Source organism: Pogona vitticeps, chromosome 2 (assembly GCF_051106095.1).
Source record: "Pogona vitticeps strain Pit_001003342236 chromosome 2, PviZW2.1, whole genome shotgun sequence".
NCBI classification, from domain to species: Eukaryota; Metazoa; Chordata; class Lepidosauria; order Squamata; family Agamidae; genus Pogona; species Pogona vitticeps.
This window is the reverse complement of record NC_135784.1, coordinates 15000681-15019857: the sequence shown is the minus strand read 5'-3', so window position 1 is coordinate 15019857 and position 19177 is coordinate 15000681. Positions and strand designations below refer to the sequence as shown.

General features: G+C 46.5%; 3 protein-coding genes across 7 annotated transcripts in view; 2 read left to right on the top strand and 1 right to left on the bottom strand.

The window, feature by feature from the left end:
• The window catches only part of LOC144587171 (uncharacterized), a 176420-nt gene that overhangs the window by 63479 nt on the left and 93764 nt on the right, over positions 1-19177 (bottom strand). The gene's annotated exons all lie outside the window — the stretch shown is intronic.
• Positions 2007-10064, top strand: LOC144587357 (uncharacterized). Of its 5 annotated transcripts, none has more exons than XM_078387628.1 (7): positions 2007-2119; positions 2431-2489; positions 3820-4284; positions 5250-5367; positions 5581-5660; positions 5897-6023; positions 7203-10064. In XM_078387628.1, the coding sequence occupies exons 1-7, from the start codon at positions 2029-2031 to the stop codon at positions 8225-8227; spliced, it is 1965 nt and encodes a 654-aa protein (XP_078243754.1). In that variant the 5' UTR covers positions 2007-2028; the 3' UTR covers positions 8228-10064. The 5 variants fall into 5 exon arrangements, with proteins under 5 accessions (XP_078243754.1, XP_078243753.1, XP_078243756.1 ...); XM_078387627.1 differs by having other exon boundaries at positions 5250-5379; XM_078387631.1 differs by having other exon boundaries at positions 2029-2119; positions 3590-4284.
• The window catches only part of LOC110091738 (uncharacterized), an 18681-nt gene continuing 12720 nt past the window's right edge, over positions 13217-19177 (top strand). The window contains exon 1 of the mRNA XM_078387518.1: positions 13217-13268. The gene's annotated coding sequence lies outside the window, so the exon portion shown is untranslated. The remainder of the gene's footprint in view (positions 13269-19177) is intronic.

Genomic DNA, 19177 nt, shown 5'->3' with positions numbered 1-19177 from the left:
AATACAGGATTTCTAGTCTTAATTCTTTCTTACAATTGAAAGAACATCTGATTTTAATTGACAAAATGAGCCTTTTGTGACTGATAGCCCGGTTCCTTTAACTATTTAACGGTGTGCCAACCGTTTTTTTTTCCTGAGAGTCATAGTTTTGTTGCCTTTTAAGTTCTCTAGAGAAGTGCTCCCCAACCTTGGGGCCTCCAGATGTTCTTGGACTACAACTCCCAGAAGCCTTCACCATCACCTCTGCTGGCCAGGATTTCTGGGAGTTGAAGTCCAAGAACATCTGGAGGCCCAAGGTTGGGGACCCTTGCTCTAGAGCAGCCATTCGCAGCTGGGGGTGGGGGATGCTGTGTAGCCCTGGAAGCTTTCAAGGAGGCCACCGATTCATCTGTTTGTGTTGTGTCCTTGTCTTATCACAGCCAAAGCCTTTCCTTGTTGAAGGTGGGGCCCTGGAACTCAAGAATAACTCGTAGGAAGACGGTGGCGAAAAAAGGAGATAGAAAATGGCTGCTCTCTCTAGAGGGTGCCTTCTGAAGAGCTGAAAAGGGAAACTGCCCCGGTGCTTCCTGGGAGGCCGAGGTCTTCCTGTGGGGTACTCTTTCTTTGAGAAAGCCTTATGTGGACCCTAATGGTCAGTGAGACTACACCTCTGAGGAGACAACGGGGCACTGGTTTTGGTTTTTCATACAGGAAACACAGGCCTCAGAAGCCTCTGAGCGAGGCCCTGTTCCAGGTGAGCGAAAGAGACGTGTCTATGGGCCAGAACTCCTGGAATTCTGGCAGGGAAATTCTTGGGAAACGTCTGGAATGCGGAGTAAAAAAAAAACACACACACACACACAAATGCCAAATGACACTTCTAGTGCTTATCCTTATTTTCGAGAACTAATGAAGGCTGCCCAGAGTAGTGGCTTACCACTAAATGGGCAGGGTAGAAGAGCTGGACCATAAAGAATTGCGGTGCTGGAGGACGCTGTTGAGGGTCCCCTAGAATGCAAGGAGAACAAACCTATCCATTCTGAAGGAAATCAACCCTGAGTGCTCACTGGAAGGACAGATCCTGAAGCTGAGGCTCCAATACTTTGGCCATCTCATGAGAAGAGAAGACTCCCTGGGAAAAAACCCTGATGTTAGGAAAGTGTGAGGGAAAGAGGAGAAGGGGACGACAGAGGACGAGATGGAGGACAGTGTCACCGAAGCGACCAACATGACTTTGACCCAACTCCAGGCAGTGGAAGACAGGAGGGCCTGTTGTGCTCTGGTCCATGGGGTCACAAGGAGTCGGAGATGACTTGTCGACTAAGCAACAGCAGAAGATGATAGATAGGCAGGCAGGCAAAACAGGTGGCGGGAGGGAGAATGAACGGCAGTCCTGCAGGGTAGTCCAGGGTTATCATTGGCATTTTAATGTTTCAGGAAATGTAAGTATTGCTACAAAGTGGGATCCATAAGAGGCATGGATCTTTTTTCCTCCAGTCTTCCTTCTCTCCCAAAAGCTGTTTCACCCTCCATAGAGAAGAGGCTTTGATCCCAGGCTTCCAAGAGTTATTTATGTTACAGAGTGCTGAGCGCCTCCAAGAACATCTTGGGGGGGGGGGAAACCTGCTTGACCCTTAAGAGTTGTAAAACACAGGATCTAACAAACTGAAAATCAGTACAGAAATTAAGAATGCAATACAAGTTTATGTTATTTTTTTGTCCCCCCCCCCCTGGACTTATGCGTGCTTTGAAGTTGCTCACAAAAGCACCCATCACACAGAGAAAAACATGTCAGGTTACAGGAGAACAGGTTTTAATATTTAAATAAAGGCAGGGTGGGGTTTCAAAGTACAGCATCCAGCCCTGGCAAGTTTCATCCAGCTGAAAACAGCATCCAACAATGTTTTTATACCAATAAACGGGAGGACGTTTTTAGCCGGGTGGGGGCTGCTTCCTCTTCCCAATTTCTGGTTTCCTCCCAAAGGGTTAAAAGCATAGAGTCGTGAGCCCCAGAGCGTCTCTCAACGAAGGCGGAGAAGCGACGCCGGAATGTGTCTACTTCCTGTTTCCGCCGTTGAGGTCCGGGGCTTTTTTCCGTCCCACCGAAGGGACCTCCGGAGAGTTCCGGGAGGGGTTGCAGGTGACTCTTGCGGGGGCGGGTAGGGAATGGATGAGCTCCAGGAGAGGGGAGGGCGGCGGTGGGGGAGCGCCTGGAGGTGGAGGAGAGGGGGGAGCTTGGCTTTTGGGGGTGGGGGAGAAGTGGGGGTGAGTGGGGGTGGTGGGGATCAGAGGAACAAGGAGCCTCTGCAAGGCGGGGGGGGGTCCCTCCAAGAGCCAGGCGCCCTTCCCTCCCTCCCTCCCTCCCACTCCCCCCTCCCAGGCCGGAGCAAGTGATCGCAATAATCCCACCCCCGCAAAAAAACACAAAACATTAATCTCTTCGCCCTCCAGGATCGCCTTCCTTCCAGTCTGCAAAGCTAAGACCTCCCCACGGATTAGCATCTGCACTGGTATGTGTGCTGGTTGGACTGGGAGGAGGCTCTGCAGAGTCGGGAAGGGGCGGGGGGGGGGCGATCAGGAGCCCCAGCCTGTTCTGTCTACAGGGATGGTCTCTGTAAGGGCACCTTTTGAATGGGGGGGAGGTTGTGCATAGGATCTCAGGGAGGTGGTTTTACACCCTTCACTGTACCTCTCTTGCACCCCTGGAAGTGTTTAAAAAGTGGTGCAAGGCTTTTTTCTTCCAGGATGTGTGCATGACAATTGCTGCTCTGTTAATGCCCTTTTGGGTTCAGTCATTAAGAGCCTGGTTAAATCCATGAATGATTCTCCATGCAGCTTCAGTATGTAATCTGGTCCCAGGGTGACAGCTAAAGTCCCAAGGAAGTGCTGGGCTTCCCCAGGTCTCCTGTTGGAGAAGTGCTTGCTTATCGACACTTGTCAGATTTTTCTCACCTGGGCAGAGAGAGAAATCTCAGGGCAGGTGGTTTTGGAGGAGTGTGTGTGTGTCTGGCCTCTCAGTGTCTGTGAATTTCATTGTATGGGTATACTGTGTATATACTTACAATGACAATAAATAAATAAAAATAAATAAATGTTCTGTTTGTTGTCTGGTGTCACTTAAAAAGTTAGGCACTTATCTCCAGCCTCTCCCAGCTCACCCCAGGCATGCGTGCAAGCTTGTGCTGTGCTTCTGTGCACTAGGGATGCACCACAAAGGAGGAAAGGTCAGGGCCTGGGGAGAGAGAGAGAGAGCACGCCTGGATGTCCCCTTGGACAGTTTGTCCAAGTTAAAGCTTGTGCCAGTTAAAGAGAGACCGGATGGAAAGCACCAGCATTGGGGCTTGTCAGCCTTCCCTGATGGCAGCAATGCGAGGCCTGGAAAGAGATGCAAAAAGAGGGCCAAAGTGTGTAGCAGGGATGTAGACGCCGGACAAGGCAGAGAATTAGGGTTTTTCTAAGAATAAAGCATTTCAGCAGAAACCCTGGTTTTGAACGTATACAAATTCTACTAGATAGTTTTTTTAAAGGCATCTTGAAATTAAAATGATGCCAAATGCACTTGCGTGTCATACCTGTCGCGTGGTAAAGAACCTTTTCGTCTTTGTTTCAGCCTCCCTAGGGGGTGTCTTCCCCTTACGTTTTGAGGAAGTTGGTAGCAGCGATGCAGAGAAGGCAGGAGAGGTGTGTAGGTGACAAGAGGTGAAGAACAGAGCCCTGGCAGCCGTCTTTATTCCTGTGGTTGTCATCCAGAGCCATCCTTCAACTGGGGTTTTCAGCGTGACACAACCTTCCCGTGTCTTGCTCCTCCTCCTGTTCTTTTTCTTTCTGCCATTCCTGCAGAGAGAAGTAGAAGGACCTGTTCGTTCTGTTCCATTGGCTCCTTCAGAGGAGATGAACGTACAAGGCTCTGTTGGCGCTGAAGCCGAGAGACAGCCAAAGGACATGGAAGTTTGGAGGAATGAGGAATTCCCCAGAAGAACTGCGCAGACCAACCTCCATGGAGACTCTTTCGGCCCCGATTTTCAGCGCCAGCCTTTCCGGGAGTTCTGCTACCAGGAAGATGAGGGGCCCCGGGTGGTTTGCAGCCAACTCCACCGTCTCTGCCGTCAGTGGCTGAAGCCAGAAAAACACACCAAGGCTGAGATGCTGGACCTGATTGTCCTCGAACAGTTCTTGATTGTCCTCCCACCAGCGATGAAGATCTGGGTCAGAGAGTGCAAGCCGGAATCCACTTCCCAGGCCGTGTCCCTGGCGGAAGGTTTCCTCCTGAGCCAGGCAGCGGAGAAGAAGCAGGAGGAGAAGTTGGTGAGAATTTTGGTTTTCCTGAGGGGCTGAGAATGTGCCTTCTCTTTTTTGCACTTGATGACTCCCCTTCCTGTACTAGGTGTTCTTTAATTTCTTTCTCTTCCTGAGTTGATAGTCCTTACAGTGGTGCCCTGCAAGACGATTACCTAGCCAGACGAAAAACTCACTAGACGATTGGTTCCGGCGAGGGTTTTGGTACCTCACAAGATGATTTTTCCTGTGGGCCCTGTTTGGCACTGGGAGGCTTTTGAAAGCGGTGCTTTGCTGGGGGGGCGGAGTGTGTGTGCTTTTCTCTGCTCCCTCCCTGCCTCACAGCTGATTGTCACAGGGTGTCAGAGGCTTCTCTGGGCTTTCCCAGCAGGTAAACAGGCAGTGGAAATGCACCCAGGGAAGCCTCTGAAGCGCTGCTTTGCCGTGGGGTGGGTGGGTGGGTGGGTGGCAGGGGCAGGCCCGCCACCCCCCGCGCCCCTCTCGGCTTGTGCACCCGGGAGGCTTCTGAAAGTGTCGCTTTGCCGTGGGGGGGGCGGGCCTGACCCTGCCACCCACCCCCGGCAGAGCACCACTTTCAGAGGCTTCTCCAGTGCATTTCCACTGCCTGTTTACCTGCTGGGCAAGCCTGGGGAAGCTTCTAAGACTCAGCGCCGATCAGCTGTGAGGCGGGAGGAGGAGGGGCTGGAGCGGAGAAGAGCACAAAAAGGCTGCCCACTCCCTGCTTGGTGCCGGCTCTGAGCTGTTTGGCTATCAAGGCAGTGTGAGGAGCCGGGCTCAGTCTACAGGTAGGTGATTTATTCTAAAAAAAAATTTGTTTTGAACTTTTTCCTCCCATAGGAACACATTAATTAAATTTCAATGCATTCCTATGGGAAACCATGCCTCGCAATACAAAATTTTTGCTAGACGGCATTAACTATGGAACAGATTAATTTCGTCTTGTGAGGTACCACTGTATTTTGTTTTGCACGCAGGAACCTTCTGAATTGGTCACTGGTTTCCCTCAGGCCGTAGACACTCCTTCATATCCAGGATTGAGCCCTCTCCTTCTGAAGGATACGCGAGAGGAAGATGGAGGTCCTGCCTTACCAAGTAAGAAACCAGGCGGGACATCTATATTTAGTTTACTTCTCTTAAGTCTCTTTCTATGTCTATAAGTTGAGTTGCATTTCTTCTGCATTCATATAGATGTTGAACTTCAGGCTCATGAGCAAATAGGAAGAGGCATTCTTTTTTAGTTAACATGCGGGATAAAATATTTCTAGATGAATAGATGTCTTCTCACTCCTTTGGTCTCCCTTGCAGACAGTGGAAATGCATTGGGGACATATCCTCAATCCTCTCTTTGTGGAGAAATGGAAACAGCACCCAAGCAGCCAGAACAGGTAGGAGGAAAGGAATTGGGAGATCTGAGCCTGGGTACCACTGTACTTTGTTACATCTCCTTCCAACCAAAAGAAGTTTCCTCCGCCTTCCAAAATGCCCATAGGAAAAGTTGGAAGTGTGAGAAGTGAAGGGTCAAGTCCTCCGATGGTTATGACTATTTTCAGGACTGGACTTTAGAAAGGGTGGACAATTGTGGTGTGGCTGAGAATTTTGAAAAAAATTCTTGTTTTTCCAGGGTCCGGTCGCCTTTGAGGACATCGCTATGCATTTCTCCGAGGAGGAGTGGGCGCTGCTGGATCCGGGCCAGAGGGCTCTGCACTGGGAAGTCATGGTGGAGAATTTTGCCCACGTGGTGTCTCTGGGTGAGCTTTTCTTTACATTCCCCTGTAGCACTTTCTTAAAAAAAAACAATGTTATTCTATTTCAAAAAAACCAGGGGCAGGGAGAAAGAAAATTAACAAAAGTACTGTGGCACTTTAAAGATGGACAAATGTATGAGTCATGGTCTAAGACCACAGTCAAATAAATTTGTTAATTTTAAACTAAAGTTAAATTAATGAAACTAATTTATGAGTAATACAACGACATCCGAATAAGATCACACTCAAACTAATTTGTTAATCTTAAAGATTTTATGATAAGATCACATTTGAATAAATCCATTCATCTTCAAGCCTTTAAGATAAATTAAAGTTCAGTTGGTGAAACCAATTTATGAGCAACATCACTATGGCCTCAAAATACACAGTATTTATACAACCTCCTGGTGCTTTCTTCGACTGTGGAGTCAAAGGTTTTCCATAGATGATGTGTTTCTAGTTAATTGTGGTTAATGTATGTATGTGTTCTGTGTTATCAAGTCGGAACTAATCTGAATAAGGCTTTCAAAGTCAGTGAGATATCTAAGGAATGGTTTGCCGATTCTACAGTTCCACTGAGTTTCCATGGCTGTGTGAGGATTCGAACCCTGTTCTCCGGAGTCCTAGTCCGTCACTCTATCCACTACACCACCCTGGGAATCCAAGTTAATGTATACAGTCGTGCCCTGCTTTATGATTGCCCTGCATTATGACGAAACTGCATTACGACGATGTTTTTGCGATTGCAAAACGATGGTCTGAATAGGCTTTTTTCGCTTTGCGATGATTGGTTCCCTGCTTCGGGAACCGATTCTTCGCAAAACGACGATTTTCCTACATCTGATCGGCTGTTTCAAAATGGTCGCCGGGTAAATAAAATGGCTCCCCGCTGTTTTCTGGGACAGATTCCTCGCAAGACAGCCACCAAAAATGGCCGCTCTACGGAGGATCTTCGCTGGACGGTGAGATTTTAGCCCATTGGAATGCATTAAACGGGTTTTAATGTGTTTCAATGGATTTTTTATTTTTGCATTACGACATTTTCGTTCTACAGCGATTTCGCTGGAACGAATTAACATCATATGTGAGGCACCACTGTACTTGCTAGGTTTTGTTTCCTGTTTTGAGACTCCATTTTAAATTTTCACCACAGCCAGGTTTTCTTTTCTTTTTCTCTTTCAGCTCCTGGTGTGGGAGAGAGGAAGGGTGAGGAAGAACCTCTTCAGGTGTTGGAAAAAGGAGAGGAGAAGGAGAAGAAGCCCCAGAAGATGAAGACTGAAACCGAGATGAAGAAGAATGAATCCTTTTTTTCTCCGCATGGAAGTTTTCACGAAACTCCATTCAAAGAGAAAATGGATGAAAGCAGCAAAAGCTACAAGTGCTCAGTGTGCAAGAAAGTTTTCGGCTCTCAAGCCAGTCTAAACGCTCATTGGAAGGTCCATGTCGGGCGCAGGCTCTTGCAGCGCTCAGAATACAGCACGATATTTTTAAACAAATCATCCCCTGAAAAAGATCTGAGAACAGGCAGAGGAGAGAAGCCGTTTGGAGATTTGGACCGTGGAAAGAGCCTCACTCCGAGCGCCGATCTTTTTTGTCGTAAGATCATTCACATGGGAGAGAAATCGTTTGAGTGCCTGGCGTGTGGGAAGCGGTTCAGCCGCAATACCCACCTCGCTGACCACGTGCGGATCCACACGGGGGAGAAGCCGTTCACCTGCTTGGAATGTGGGAAGAGGTTCAGCCACAGCACCCACCTGGCTTACCACATGCGAGTCCACACCGGGGAGAAGCCGTTCAAGTGCTCGTTGTGTGGAAAAAGCTTCAGTGTGAGGAGCAACCTTAATTCCCATCAACGCATCCACACCGGGGAGAAGCCTTTCAAATGCCCCACCTGCGGAAAGTGCTTCAGCCACAGTGGGAGCCTCACGTTCCATCATCGAATCCATACGGGAGAGAAGCCCTTCGAATGCGTGGAGTGCGGGAAGACCTTCCGTGACAGAAGCAGTCTGAGTTCCCATCAAAGGACTCACACAGGGGAGAAACCCTTTAAATGCCTGGAGTGTGGGAAGAGCTTCAGCCAGAGCACCCACCGTGCTTCCCATATGAGAGTCCACACGGGGGAGAAACCGTTTGAGTGCTTGGCGTGCGGGAAGCGCTTCAGCCGCAGCACGAACCTTGCTTGCCATATGAGAATCCACACAGGGTAGTAAGCGTCTGGAGTGCAGAAAGAGCTTCAGCCGGAGGGGCCAGCCTTCCTTTTCACAGAGGGAGAGAGAGATCGTTCAAGAGGGTATGGGGTGGGGAGATCCCTTTGGGCCTCAGAAATCAGCCAAGAATCCACCCAGCTGAAAATAGTGCAGGCACTTCTCCATAGTCTGAATTTTTAACACACATTTACTATCTTGGTGGAGGATAACGTTCAGTTCTGTGCTGATCGCAGACAGAGATATATTTATCTCTCTTTTTAAAAGGGCAGGGTGCATCCTCTTGAATTTATGATGTCAGAAGTCTCTTAGGTTCTTTCAATTATCCCCTTCCTTTCCTTTCCCTAAAAACCAAGAACTGCAGAAGAAACACTTCCCTTTTGGAGGAACAATGCTCTAATTACTTGCTGGCTTTATTCACCCTGCCTTTGTCCCTTTTCTAGTTGAACAGCACCCTTCCTACAGGGGCCAAGTAGAATCGTAGAAAAAACGTCGAGTTCCATGTTAATTTTTGCTTACGGAGGGCCCCTGAAGCCAAGGCAACTCCAGTTAGCTCAGCTCTAACAAAATTCCCACACTATATCCTTCTGTAGATCTCATTGGTGTCATCTTCTTATTTAAAAATCCCTGCTTTTGCTCTCAATTCCCATCCATCGGAATGAGGATTTTCCAGGTATGATGAGTAGCCAGTACCCAAGAGCCAGGATTTAAATTTTACAAAGTCTTGGCTCTCACCCGTTTATGCCACGTGACCGCATTTGGAAATGGGAAGACCCACCATGGGGTGTGTTAATGCAGCTGCAGCGTCTAGCTGGTCACAGATAGTTGCAGGGTTAGACCGTCACCAAGGAGAAGCAACACAGTGAAGATAAAGAGCGGGTAACAAGGGCACCGTATGCCTGGCTCGATAGCTCAGTGGCTTAGCAGACCGAGAGGTTGGGAGTTTGATTCCCCACTCTGCCTCTTGAAAAGAAGAACCAGCCTGTGTAACCTTGGGCAAGCTGCTCAGTCCCAGAAATGTCCCCAGAAGAAGGGAATGGGAAGCCACTTCTGAGTACACTCTACCTAAAGGGTTGCCATAAGTCAGAATTGACTTGACAGCACACATTTATTTTTATTGTCATTCCACATATTGGGGTCACCCAGATTGTAACCGAATTCCTGTTCTGTGGAAGGTAACTGCAAGCCGGAAGGTTAGGTCCGATATCTAAATGGTAGAACATCTGTTTAGGGAAAACTCAACTTGATAGTGAAGAGAAATGATTGATAATTCTTTATTAGTTTGTATCCTATATTAGCTTCCATTGGTTGTATTTAAAATGGAACCTGCCGGCAGCGATCTCCTCTGGGCCGTCTCCCTTAACTAACAAGAAACACAAAACAAAAGTGAAAAAAAAAATGAAGCAAAACAACAAAAAAAGTGGCACCTTAAAGACTAACTTCTGTGTTTTAATGTAATTTTTCATGGAATACCGCATCTGCTCTTCTGATGTAAGCCTATTTGTGTTATAGTTTAAGGAACACGACAGTTTTGATCCTGAATGAAAGAGACTTCTGTTTTCCAGGTCAAGGAATAATTAGCTTACTATGCGTTAAGGCGTAGAAGAGAAGGATTAGTTTATTACTTCTGAGATCTGTGTCAAATATCCCATCATGATTCAGTGTCAGAAATTTCCTGACTACCAGCCTGCTTGATGAATAATGTGTCTGTGTCTTTCATTCTTTGTTTAATTTCTATAAAAACTGGTGTTAAAGCCTCATGGGCTTGGGAATACGTCTGCATTCTGCTTGTGTACATCCTCAGGTGCACATTAAATAAAAACCTTTCTTTTGCCTCCAACTATGCTCTCCCTTGCTTAAGAAAATCACAAGTATTATTTTGGCATTAGCAGTGGGATACAATGTGGAGCTAGCCTCATGTGCGAAGGGCTGCCCAAAGCCATTTCGGGAAGGTTTTCTTGCCAGGATTTCCAGCATCCTTGTGAATCTTCCTCCTGGTTGTAACTGCTAGATAGGGGGTTGGGGAAATATTTATGTCTTTGGTTGGTATATTCCTTTTTCTTTGGAATCTCAGAAGTTCTTAAGTAGATTTTTGGGCAATCTCCAGCAGACGTCCTGAGACATTTCCTTTGGATGATGCATTGAGGATTGGCATGGTGTTTTCCTTCCTCTGCAACCCAGAGAGGTTATTTCTTAGGAAATAAAAAGTAGCAAAGACACGTTGGACTCACTAAAAAAAAAAATCAGGAACAGCAGTTCTCTCCATAGGAGTTATGACTGATGACCTTGTTCATTAGCTGGGTGTCGGTTCTCCCTCCCCCCCCTTTTTTTGGAAGAACAGGTGGAGGGAGGAGGTGCAACAACCAGACTAGGTAGACTACTGTTATTAAAGATACCCCATCTGTCCCTTGCAATTCACTTTCACAGATAAGTATTTTAAGTCAGGGAAAGTGACCCAGAGGGAGATCACAGCTGCGATACAAGGATATCTGCAAGCAGGATCTGAAGGCCTTGGGAATGGACCTCAACAGATGGGAAACCCTGACATCTGAGCGGTGCAGCATGGCCTCCCAATTTGAAGAGACCCTTGTCCAGCAGGCCAAGGCAAAGAGGCAGTCTCGAAACCAGCAAATTCAGAGATCTGGAGAAGGGACAGACTGTATCTGTCCTCAGTGTGGAAGGGATTGTCACTCTCGAATTGGCTTTCTCAGCCACACCAGACACTGTTCCAAGTCCTCCATACAGAGCACGTTACCATAGTCTCTCAAGACTGAAGGATGCCTAATCTATTTAAAAAATTGAAGTCAGGAAATGAACTCATAGGTCTCATGCCTCTAGCCTTCTCGGGTACATTTTTAAAAACCCCAGAGATATTAAAGAGGGGAAATTGCCCTCCCACACTGAGGCACAAAAGCTCAAACTACTGGTTCTCTCTGTTTTCAGAGGGTGGTGGATGATGTGCATTCACTGATGACACCCCCCCAATGACAACTGCTAGTATAGGTAAATTCAGACGACGATTAAAAAAAACAAGGCACAGTCAATCAAAATTATAAAAACATTGATTTGCGTTATACAACACACTTAGGTTTTTGGTTAATTAATTAATTTTATTTATTTATTTATTTATTTTATACCCCGCCTATCTGGCCCACCGGACCACTCTAGGCGGTTAAAACTTGTATCTGTTAAATATTGGCACAGTATGTATGCTATTCCTAATATTGGCGTTTTTGTAGCTCTGATGATGTGATTTCTGAGATCTGCAGCTGCTTATAATACTGTGTGGAATTTCTTCATTGTTTCGCCCACAAGCGAGATGTTTTGATTGCCAGGTAGGTCTCTGCATTTTGTTAGTTTTTCCAATTAATTATTTTCAACTCCTGGAATTGCAATGTCAATGATACAGACCTTTCTTCATTCTATAATTATTATTATCATCATCATCATTTCTTTTAGTTTTATGTATTTACTTGATCCCACCTTCCCCCTCCAAATCTGCAATTCAAGTTTGTTTGTTTATTTGTTTATTCATTCATTTCATTTCATTCATTCATTCGATTGATACCCTGAAAACAGGCATTGTGTAATGCTGGGGCAGTTGTAAAATGAATACAGTGCAGCTGCTTTGTGATGGAAACATTTTAAGCAAACACAGGCATCCTCAATACCTTTATGGACGACTAAAAACAATAATAAAGGCTTAATAATTGCATGATGATTTTTTTAGAGGTCTATATAGGCACTACCCACTCTTGTGTTTGTACAGTATTTTGCATTGACCACACAGCTCCCTTTTATTTCATTTTCCGTCTGATCCAGGGTACGGGTTGCAGACGTTTGGTTTCATTTTAACTGGCCCTGTAGGAGTCAAGATGCATGGACAGCTTGTTGTCGTTTAGTCATTTAGTCGTGTCCGACTCTTCGTGACCCCATGGACCAGAGCACGCCAGGCCCTCCTGTCTTCCACCGCCTCCTGGAGTTGGGTCAAATTCATGTTGGTAGCTTCAGTGACACTGTCCAACCATCTCATCCTCTGTCGTCCCCTTCTCCTCTTGCCCTCACACTTTCCTAACATCAGGCTCTTTTCCAGGGAGTCTTTTCTTCTCATGAGATGGCTAAAGTATTGGAGTCTCAGCTTTAGGATCTGTCCTTCCAGTGAGCACTCAGGGTTGATGTCTTTCAAAATGGATAGGTTTGATCTCTTTTCAGTCCGGGGGACTCTCAAGAGCCTCCTCCAGCAACACAGTTCAAAAGCATAAATTCTTTGGCGGATGGCTTTCTTTATGGTCCAGCTCTCACTTCCATACATTGCTACTGGAAAAACCATAGCTTTGACTATGTGGACCTTTGTCGGCAAGGTGATGTCTCTGCTTTTTAAGATGCTGTCAAGATTTGTCATCGCTTTCCTCCCAAGAAGCAGACGGCTTTTAATTTCGTGGCTGCTGTCCCCATCTGCAGTGATCATGGAGCCCAGGAAAATAAAATCTGACACTGCCTCCATATCTTCCCCTTCTATTTGCCAGGAGGTGATGGGACCAGTGGCCATGATCTTAGTTTTTCTGATGTTGAGCTTCAGACCGTTTTTTGCACTCTCCTCTTTCACTCTCATTACAAGGTTCTTTCATTCCTCCTCACTTACTGCCATCAGAGTGGTATCATCTGCATATCGGAGGTTGATGATATTTCTTCTGGCAATCTTAATTCCGGCTTGGAAATTAAGTCATCGAAGCAACCAACATGAATTTGACCCCCAAGTCCTGGAGGCAGTGGAAGACAGGAGGGGCCTGGCGTGCTCTGGTCCATGGGGGTCACGAAGAGTTGGACACGACTTAACGACTAAACAACAACAAGGAGTCAAAACGATGGACTCTCGCTTCCTAGACGGTCACCTAGGAAAGAAAGGAATCCACTTCCTGTCTCTATGCCCTCTCTCACCACCCACCCACCCCCTCCCGGTGCACCCTCCTTTTCCTTCCCACGACAGCCCCCCCCTTCCCAGGGAGTTCCAGGCGGGGCTGGAGGTGCCACTTTGGGCCGGGAGGTGGGTGAGCTCCGGGCAGGGAGGGGGGCAGGGAGGGAGGCGGTGGGGCAGCCCTTGGGGGACGGGGGGGGGGGGAACCTGGTTTGGCTTGGCTTGGCTTGGCTGGGGGGGGGTGAAAGGGGGCGAAGGGTTGGGGGGCAGAGGCGGGACAAGGGGAGGAGTCCCTGGAAAACCTAGGCGCTTCTTTCTTTCTTTCTTTCTTTCTTTCTTTCTTTCCCTCCCCCCCCCCCCCCCGCATTCCTTCCCTCCCTCCTTCCAAGGCCGGGGTAGGGATCGGCCCCCCATCCCACCCCAAACCTATCATCTTTCCTCCCCCACCCCCAGAAGCTCCTTCCTTCCAGCCTGCAAAACCGAGCCCTCCCTACGGTTCCTTCCCCCACCGCCCCCACCCCCATACTTTGAATTGGGATGATTGGAAACCAGTATCCCACTGACTGGCCCTGCCCTGGTGGGAGGCAGTGGACTGGGAGGAGGCCTCTGCCAACTGGGAAGGCCGGGGAAGCGGAGGGGGAGGGAGTATGTAAGGAAAGTGACCCTCTTCTCCTCCTTTTGGGCTCTGAGAGAGGAGTGGCATCTGTAGGGGATACTTTTGGAGGTTCTACTCAAGATCCAAGTTGGTTTGTTTAAAATATTTTTGCTCTGCTTTTCACCTTTACAGTGTTCTCTCTATATAAGGGCAAAAGGTCCCTTCCCCCCGTGGGAGGCCTGGCACAAAGGCTGCAAGGTTTGGCTCATGGGTGGGCACAAGCGTATTCATGGGTGGGCACAAGCGTATCTTTCTTTTAAAGTGTTTTTGGGGACCAGACATTAGGACGTGGGTAGATCAACGAGGGACCCTTCAGGGGGTTCTCTGGAAGGGATCCTCTTGTTTTGTGCTGTTTTTTTTTTAAAAAAAACTCAGGTTCCAAGTAGAAAATTTATTTATTTATTTGTTTATTTGTTTGTTTGTTTGTTTGTTCCATTTATATGCCGCTCACACTACCCAAAGGTCTCTGGGCGGCTTGCGGCTTGCAACATTTAAAATACAATAAAAATTCAGAACAATTAAAATGCAATTAAAATATATATAAAAATTGCCACCAGACCCACAGCTAATATTATTTCAATTAAAAGCCTTCTGGAACAGGAAAGTTTTGACCTGGCGCCGAAGTGTCATCAGCGTCGGCGCCAGACAAATCTCAGTCAGGAGGGCATTCCATAGTCTGGGGGCAGCTGCCGAAAAGGCCCTTTGTCTACAAGCCGTCCCTCTTGCCTCCTTAAGGGACGGCTCTTTCAAAAGGGCCCCCTGGCTAGATCTTAACTGCCAGGTAGGTTCAAATGTGTGCCTTTCTCTGGAAAGGCAGATGCCCAGAGAGGTACCAGTTAGTGGGTGAAACTTATGAACTGGGGGCAGCAATCGTAACAACGTGGGTAAATCGAGGAGTGGTTCATCATACATCTCTGGCTGTCAGGTCTCAGGACTGTAGCAGAAGCCTCAGGGCATCGAGGTGCTCCCCTGGACCTCCACGTGAGGAGAGGAATCTCAAGGCGGGCAGTCCGAGAGGAGAAAAGAAAATGATTCTGGAGTGTGCTTGAACACTTGGGCACCTGACATGTGTGTGTTGTGCTTGTAATGCAGTGGGTGGGGGTTAGTCCCAAATAGTCAAAAGCAAAGGGAAGGGACTTTGGAGAGCGCCTGTTTTTGCCATTTGTACCAAGGCAGGGTGTGGAGCACCAGCATTGTGCCCAGTGAGCCTTTCTGCTTCAAAGCAGCATTTAAAGACCCGGGGAAAAGGTGCTTCTGGGGTGGCAGAGAACCTTCAACACATCACAGCAGCAGTCTGGAGGGTATTATAGCTGCAGGATAGTGCATCAATGTTCTTGTCCAGCAGAGCAAATCAACATTCCAGAAGGCCATCCTAAAAATGGGGACCGTCCAAACAGAAAATTCTAACTTTGAAACTGAGCTTTGGATCAGCACTAAATTTGACACAGATGTAGCAGACCACCTGCTCCTGCACTGTGTCCAACTGGGGAAAATATAGACTAAATGATGTTGAGTAATGCATTATTTAAAAAAGTAAACCTGTTTACTCCCCCTTCAGAAAAAAAGGGCCCACTACAGTGGTGCCTCACTAGACGATGATAATCCGTTCCACTGAAATTGCTGTTTAGCGATATCATTGTGTAGCGAAAAGCATTTTCCCACTGGAATGCATTGAAACCTGTTTAATGCATTCCAATGGGGAAGAATCATCATTGTCTAGCAAAGATCGGCCATAGGAAAGCCACTTTGCGAACCACCGATCAGCTGTTTAAATTGCTGTCTTCCAAAGCTTAAGTCCCGAAAACACCTGTTTGTGAGCGCGGAGGCAGCTGTCAAAATCGTCGTCTAGCGAAAATCGGTTTGCAAAGCAGGGGCCAAACATTGTCCAGCGAAATTCCCCCATAGGAATCACTGTTTTGCGAATCGCTATAGTGATCGCAAAAAGCCGATGTCTAGCGAAAAAAAGTCACATGGGGTAACTGTCTAGCGAGGCACCACTATAGGTTTAAAATAGATCAAATGCATTAAAAAGACCAATCTTGCTTATCTTGAAAGAGAATGGTTGGCCTCACCTGCTTTTGTTTTAAAATGTGGGGAAAAAAATCGAGGCTGCAGGGGCTGAAATATTGGTCCTCAAAAGAGGGGGAGGAGCCACTTTCTTATAAGACTACTCAGTAGGGGTTTCACAAAATCTAATAATGTGAATACTCAAGTATTGTGAATATTCAAATATTGTGAATCTTGGCAGGGGAGGGAGATTTTTGGAGAGAAAAATCACAGAAACAAATTGAAAAAAAGTGGTTTTCTTTAACAAGTAAACAAAACGTGCTTGTGTTATTTTAAAGAAAATAGTAGAGTGACAACTCTGGAGAAAAGGGGACATTTTGCAATGTCTCTCCAGAGAATTAGCATACAGTTTTATAAGACATATGCTAATTATTTCCTCTTACCTGAGGAATACAGATAATAGTTCTGTTTTTTTTAGCACTTTCTCTAAACACTCTGTCAGGAATTCTGAGACAAAACAGTCTCCTCATGTAAGTCTTTAAAGGGGAAATCAGCCCCAGGCTTGGGGTAATCTGAACTTTTGAATCTTATCAATCAGGACCCAATTAGCTTATTCTTTAACTTTTTCATTCCAGACCGGCATTATTGGGATCATGCTTCTAAGGGGATTTTGTGTCTGGCTGTAAAAATGGAGACCAAAATTTTTTAAAATTTCTTTTAAACCACAGATACTCAGAATATGTAATATCCACACATCTTCTCACTGTACACTGCTTAGTCATTTTTAAAAACCCTCCGAAAGCCTTTTAAAAGTTTTTAATGTTTACTTGCTTTTAATTATTCCATTGTATTTTAATTAGTGTGTAGTTTAACTGTTTTTTAACATTTAACTTATGACTTTAATTCTGTGCTTTTTAATATTGTGAGCCCCTTTGGGTCCCCTTATCAGGAAAAAGGCAGCTTGTAAATAAAACAAAATGATCAATAAAGTCACTTCTGATGTGTAGTGACTATATGAGTTACTGATTTCCAAAATGTCTTGTCTTTAACAGCTCTGCTCAGATTTTGCAAACCAACAGCATCTCATGTTAGGTCATTCTCTCTTCCTGCTGCTTCCCTCCTTAAATTGTCTTTTCCAGTAAGTTGTGCTAAAGTCTTGCAAACTAACAGTTGTGGTTCCCTTACTGCCCCTTCTTTTCCCAGGAATATTGTATTTTCCAGACAGTTCTGTACAGCCGTGCCGCGCTTTACGATTACCCCACATTATCATGAATCCGCTTCACGACAATGTTTTGCGATCGCAAAACAATGGTCTAAATAGGGGAATTTCGCTTTGCGATGATTGGTTCCCTACTTCGGGAACTGATTCTTCGCATTACGATGATCTTTACAGCTGATTGTCGGGTTTTCAAATTGGCCACCAATTGATTAAAATGGCTCCCCGCTGTGTTTAGGGACAGATTCCTCGCTATACAGGCACCGAAAATGGCCGCCGTATGGAGGATCTTTGCTGGACGGTGAGTTTTTAGCCCATTGGAATGCATTGAATGGTTTTCAATGCGTTTCAATGGGTTTTTTATTTTCACTTTACAACGTTTTCGCTTAACAGCGATTTTCCTGGAACAGATTATCGCCGTTAAGCGAGGCACCACTGTACTTTCATTATATGTGTGATATAGGGTAGAAGGCAAGTATTGAACTGATTTTTCCTGCTCAAATCAGGTTACAGTTTTAAGGGATGAATGTTGGTACCACTCCAGGTGCCAAGGCCCCCCAAGTGCTAGCAGGGAGGGAAACCTCGGGGTCGACCATCCTGCAAGGGGGAAAATGTTGTCTGATGTAACATGGGTGTAAAGGGTGGTGATTTGAGCTCCAGCCTTGCCCAGCTCGCCCAACCATGCATGTCTGTAGGTGTTGTATTTTTGTGCAGTGTGAATCTACCAAAATGTCAGGATTGGGGCTCAGGAGAGAACTCATGGACCTGCAAAAGCTCACCAACTACATCACGCATAGCGTGGGTGCAGCTGCATGGGATGAAGGATCTACAGTACAGTGGTGCCTCGCTAGTCAATTACCCCGCATGACAGTTTTTTCGCTAGACATTGACTTTTTGCAATTGCGATTCGCAAAACAGTGATTCCTATGGGGGAATTTCACTGGACAATGTTTGGTCCCTGCTTCGCAAACCAATTTTTGCTAGACAACGATTTTACAGCTCCCTCCGTGCTCACAAAACGGGTGTTTTCGGGACCTAAGCTTCGCAAGACAACTATTTAAATAGCTGATCGGTGGTTCGCAAAGCGGCTTTCCTATGGCCGATCTTCGCTAGACAACAACAATCCTTCCCCATTGGAATGCATTAAACAGGTTTCAATGCATTCCAATAGGTAAATGCTTTTCGCTAGACAATGATTTCGCTAAACAGCGGTTTCATGGAACGGATTATCATCGTCTAGCGAGGCACCACTGTACTGAGAACAGCTGAACCGATCTCTGGCGTTGCCCTACCTTGCTGCAAAATATATTTTTTCCCACCTCCGGGTTGCTATCCGAACTAGCAAGGCAATTAATTGAGTATTTCTTACTTATTTGAAATATTTTTACCCCACCTTTCTCCTGAAAAGGACTCAAGGCGGCTTATAACAATTAAAAGACACTATTTAAAAGCTCAAAACAGTGAGTAGACAAATGTTTTAAAAGAGTAGATTCTGATCCCTTCCCTGCAGAGATCCCAGTGTGACTGGGATCTCTGGCTGGGCCCCACCTTGCCTGTCCCACCTCAGTGTGTTACCTGCCTTGGGCCAAAGAAGCCATGAGGGGCTTCCTGGAGAGGAGAGGGTTCCCTCCATGCGCTTGTCTGTACACATTTCCCAAGAGAGTCAGAGAAAGATACAGAGCCGTGGTTCCCAACCTTGGGTCGCCCAGATGTTCTTGAATTAAAACTCCCGGAAGCCTTCACCGCTGACTGTGTTAGCTGGGATTTCTGGGAGTTGTAGTCCAAGAACATCTGGGGGGACCCAAGGTTGGGAGGCACTGTTTCAAATGCATGTCATGTTAGGTCGTTCTCTCTTCCTGCTGCTTCCCTCCTTAGCAATATTGTCTTTTCCAGTGAGTTGTGCTCGCATCTTGCAAACTAACAATGGTGGCTTCCCTGATTGAGTCAACCCATCGCGTGTTTTGTCTTCCTCTTTCCCCACTATTTCTGTTTCTTCCAGACTTATGCACTGACTCAAATCCATCATCTGTTCATTTTCACCTGGAGTTCTGGGTTGATAGCAAGCACAGGATTTTTATCTGGCTGGGCGAGATTTGGAGAGACATTGGACAACCTTTATTTTCAAAAGAAACCCTGGTGGTGCAGTGTGGGGAATCCTGG

Bases quoted from the DNA above. Each gene is read 5' to 3' on its own strand.
- LOC144587357 (XM_078387627.1), top strand. From the start codon at position 2,029: ATGTGTCTACTTCCTGTTTCCGCCGTTGAGGTCCGGGGCTTTTTTCCG. The intron at 2,120-2,430 runs GTGACTCTTGCG...TTCGCCCTCCAG, and splicing joins AGTTCCGGGAGGGGTTGCAG to GATCGCCTTCCTTCCAGTCT. The intron at 5,380-5,580 runs GCGGGACATCTA...TCTCCCTTGCAG, and splicing joins CTTACCAAGTAAGAAACCAG to ACAGTGGAAATGCATTGGGG.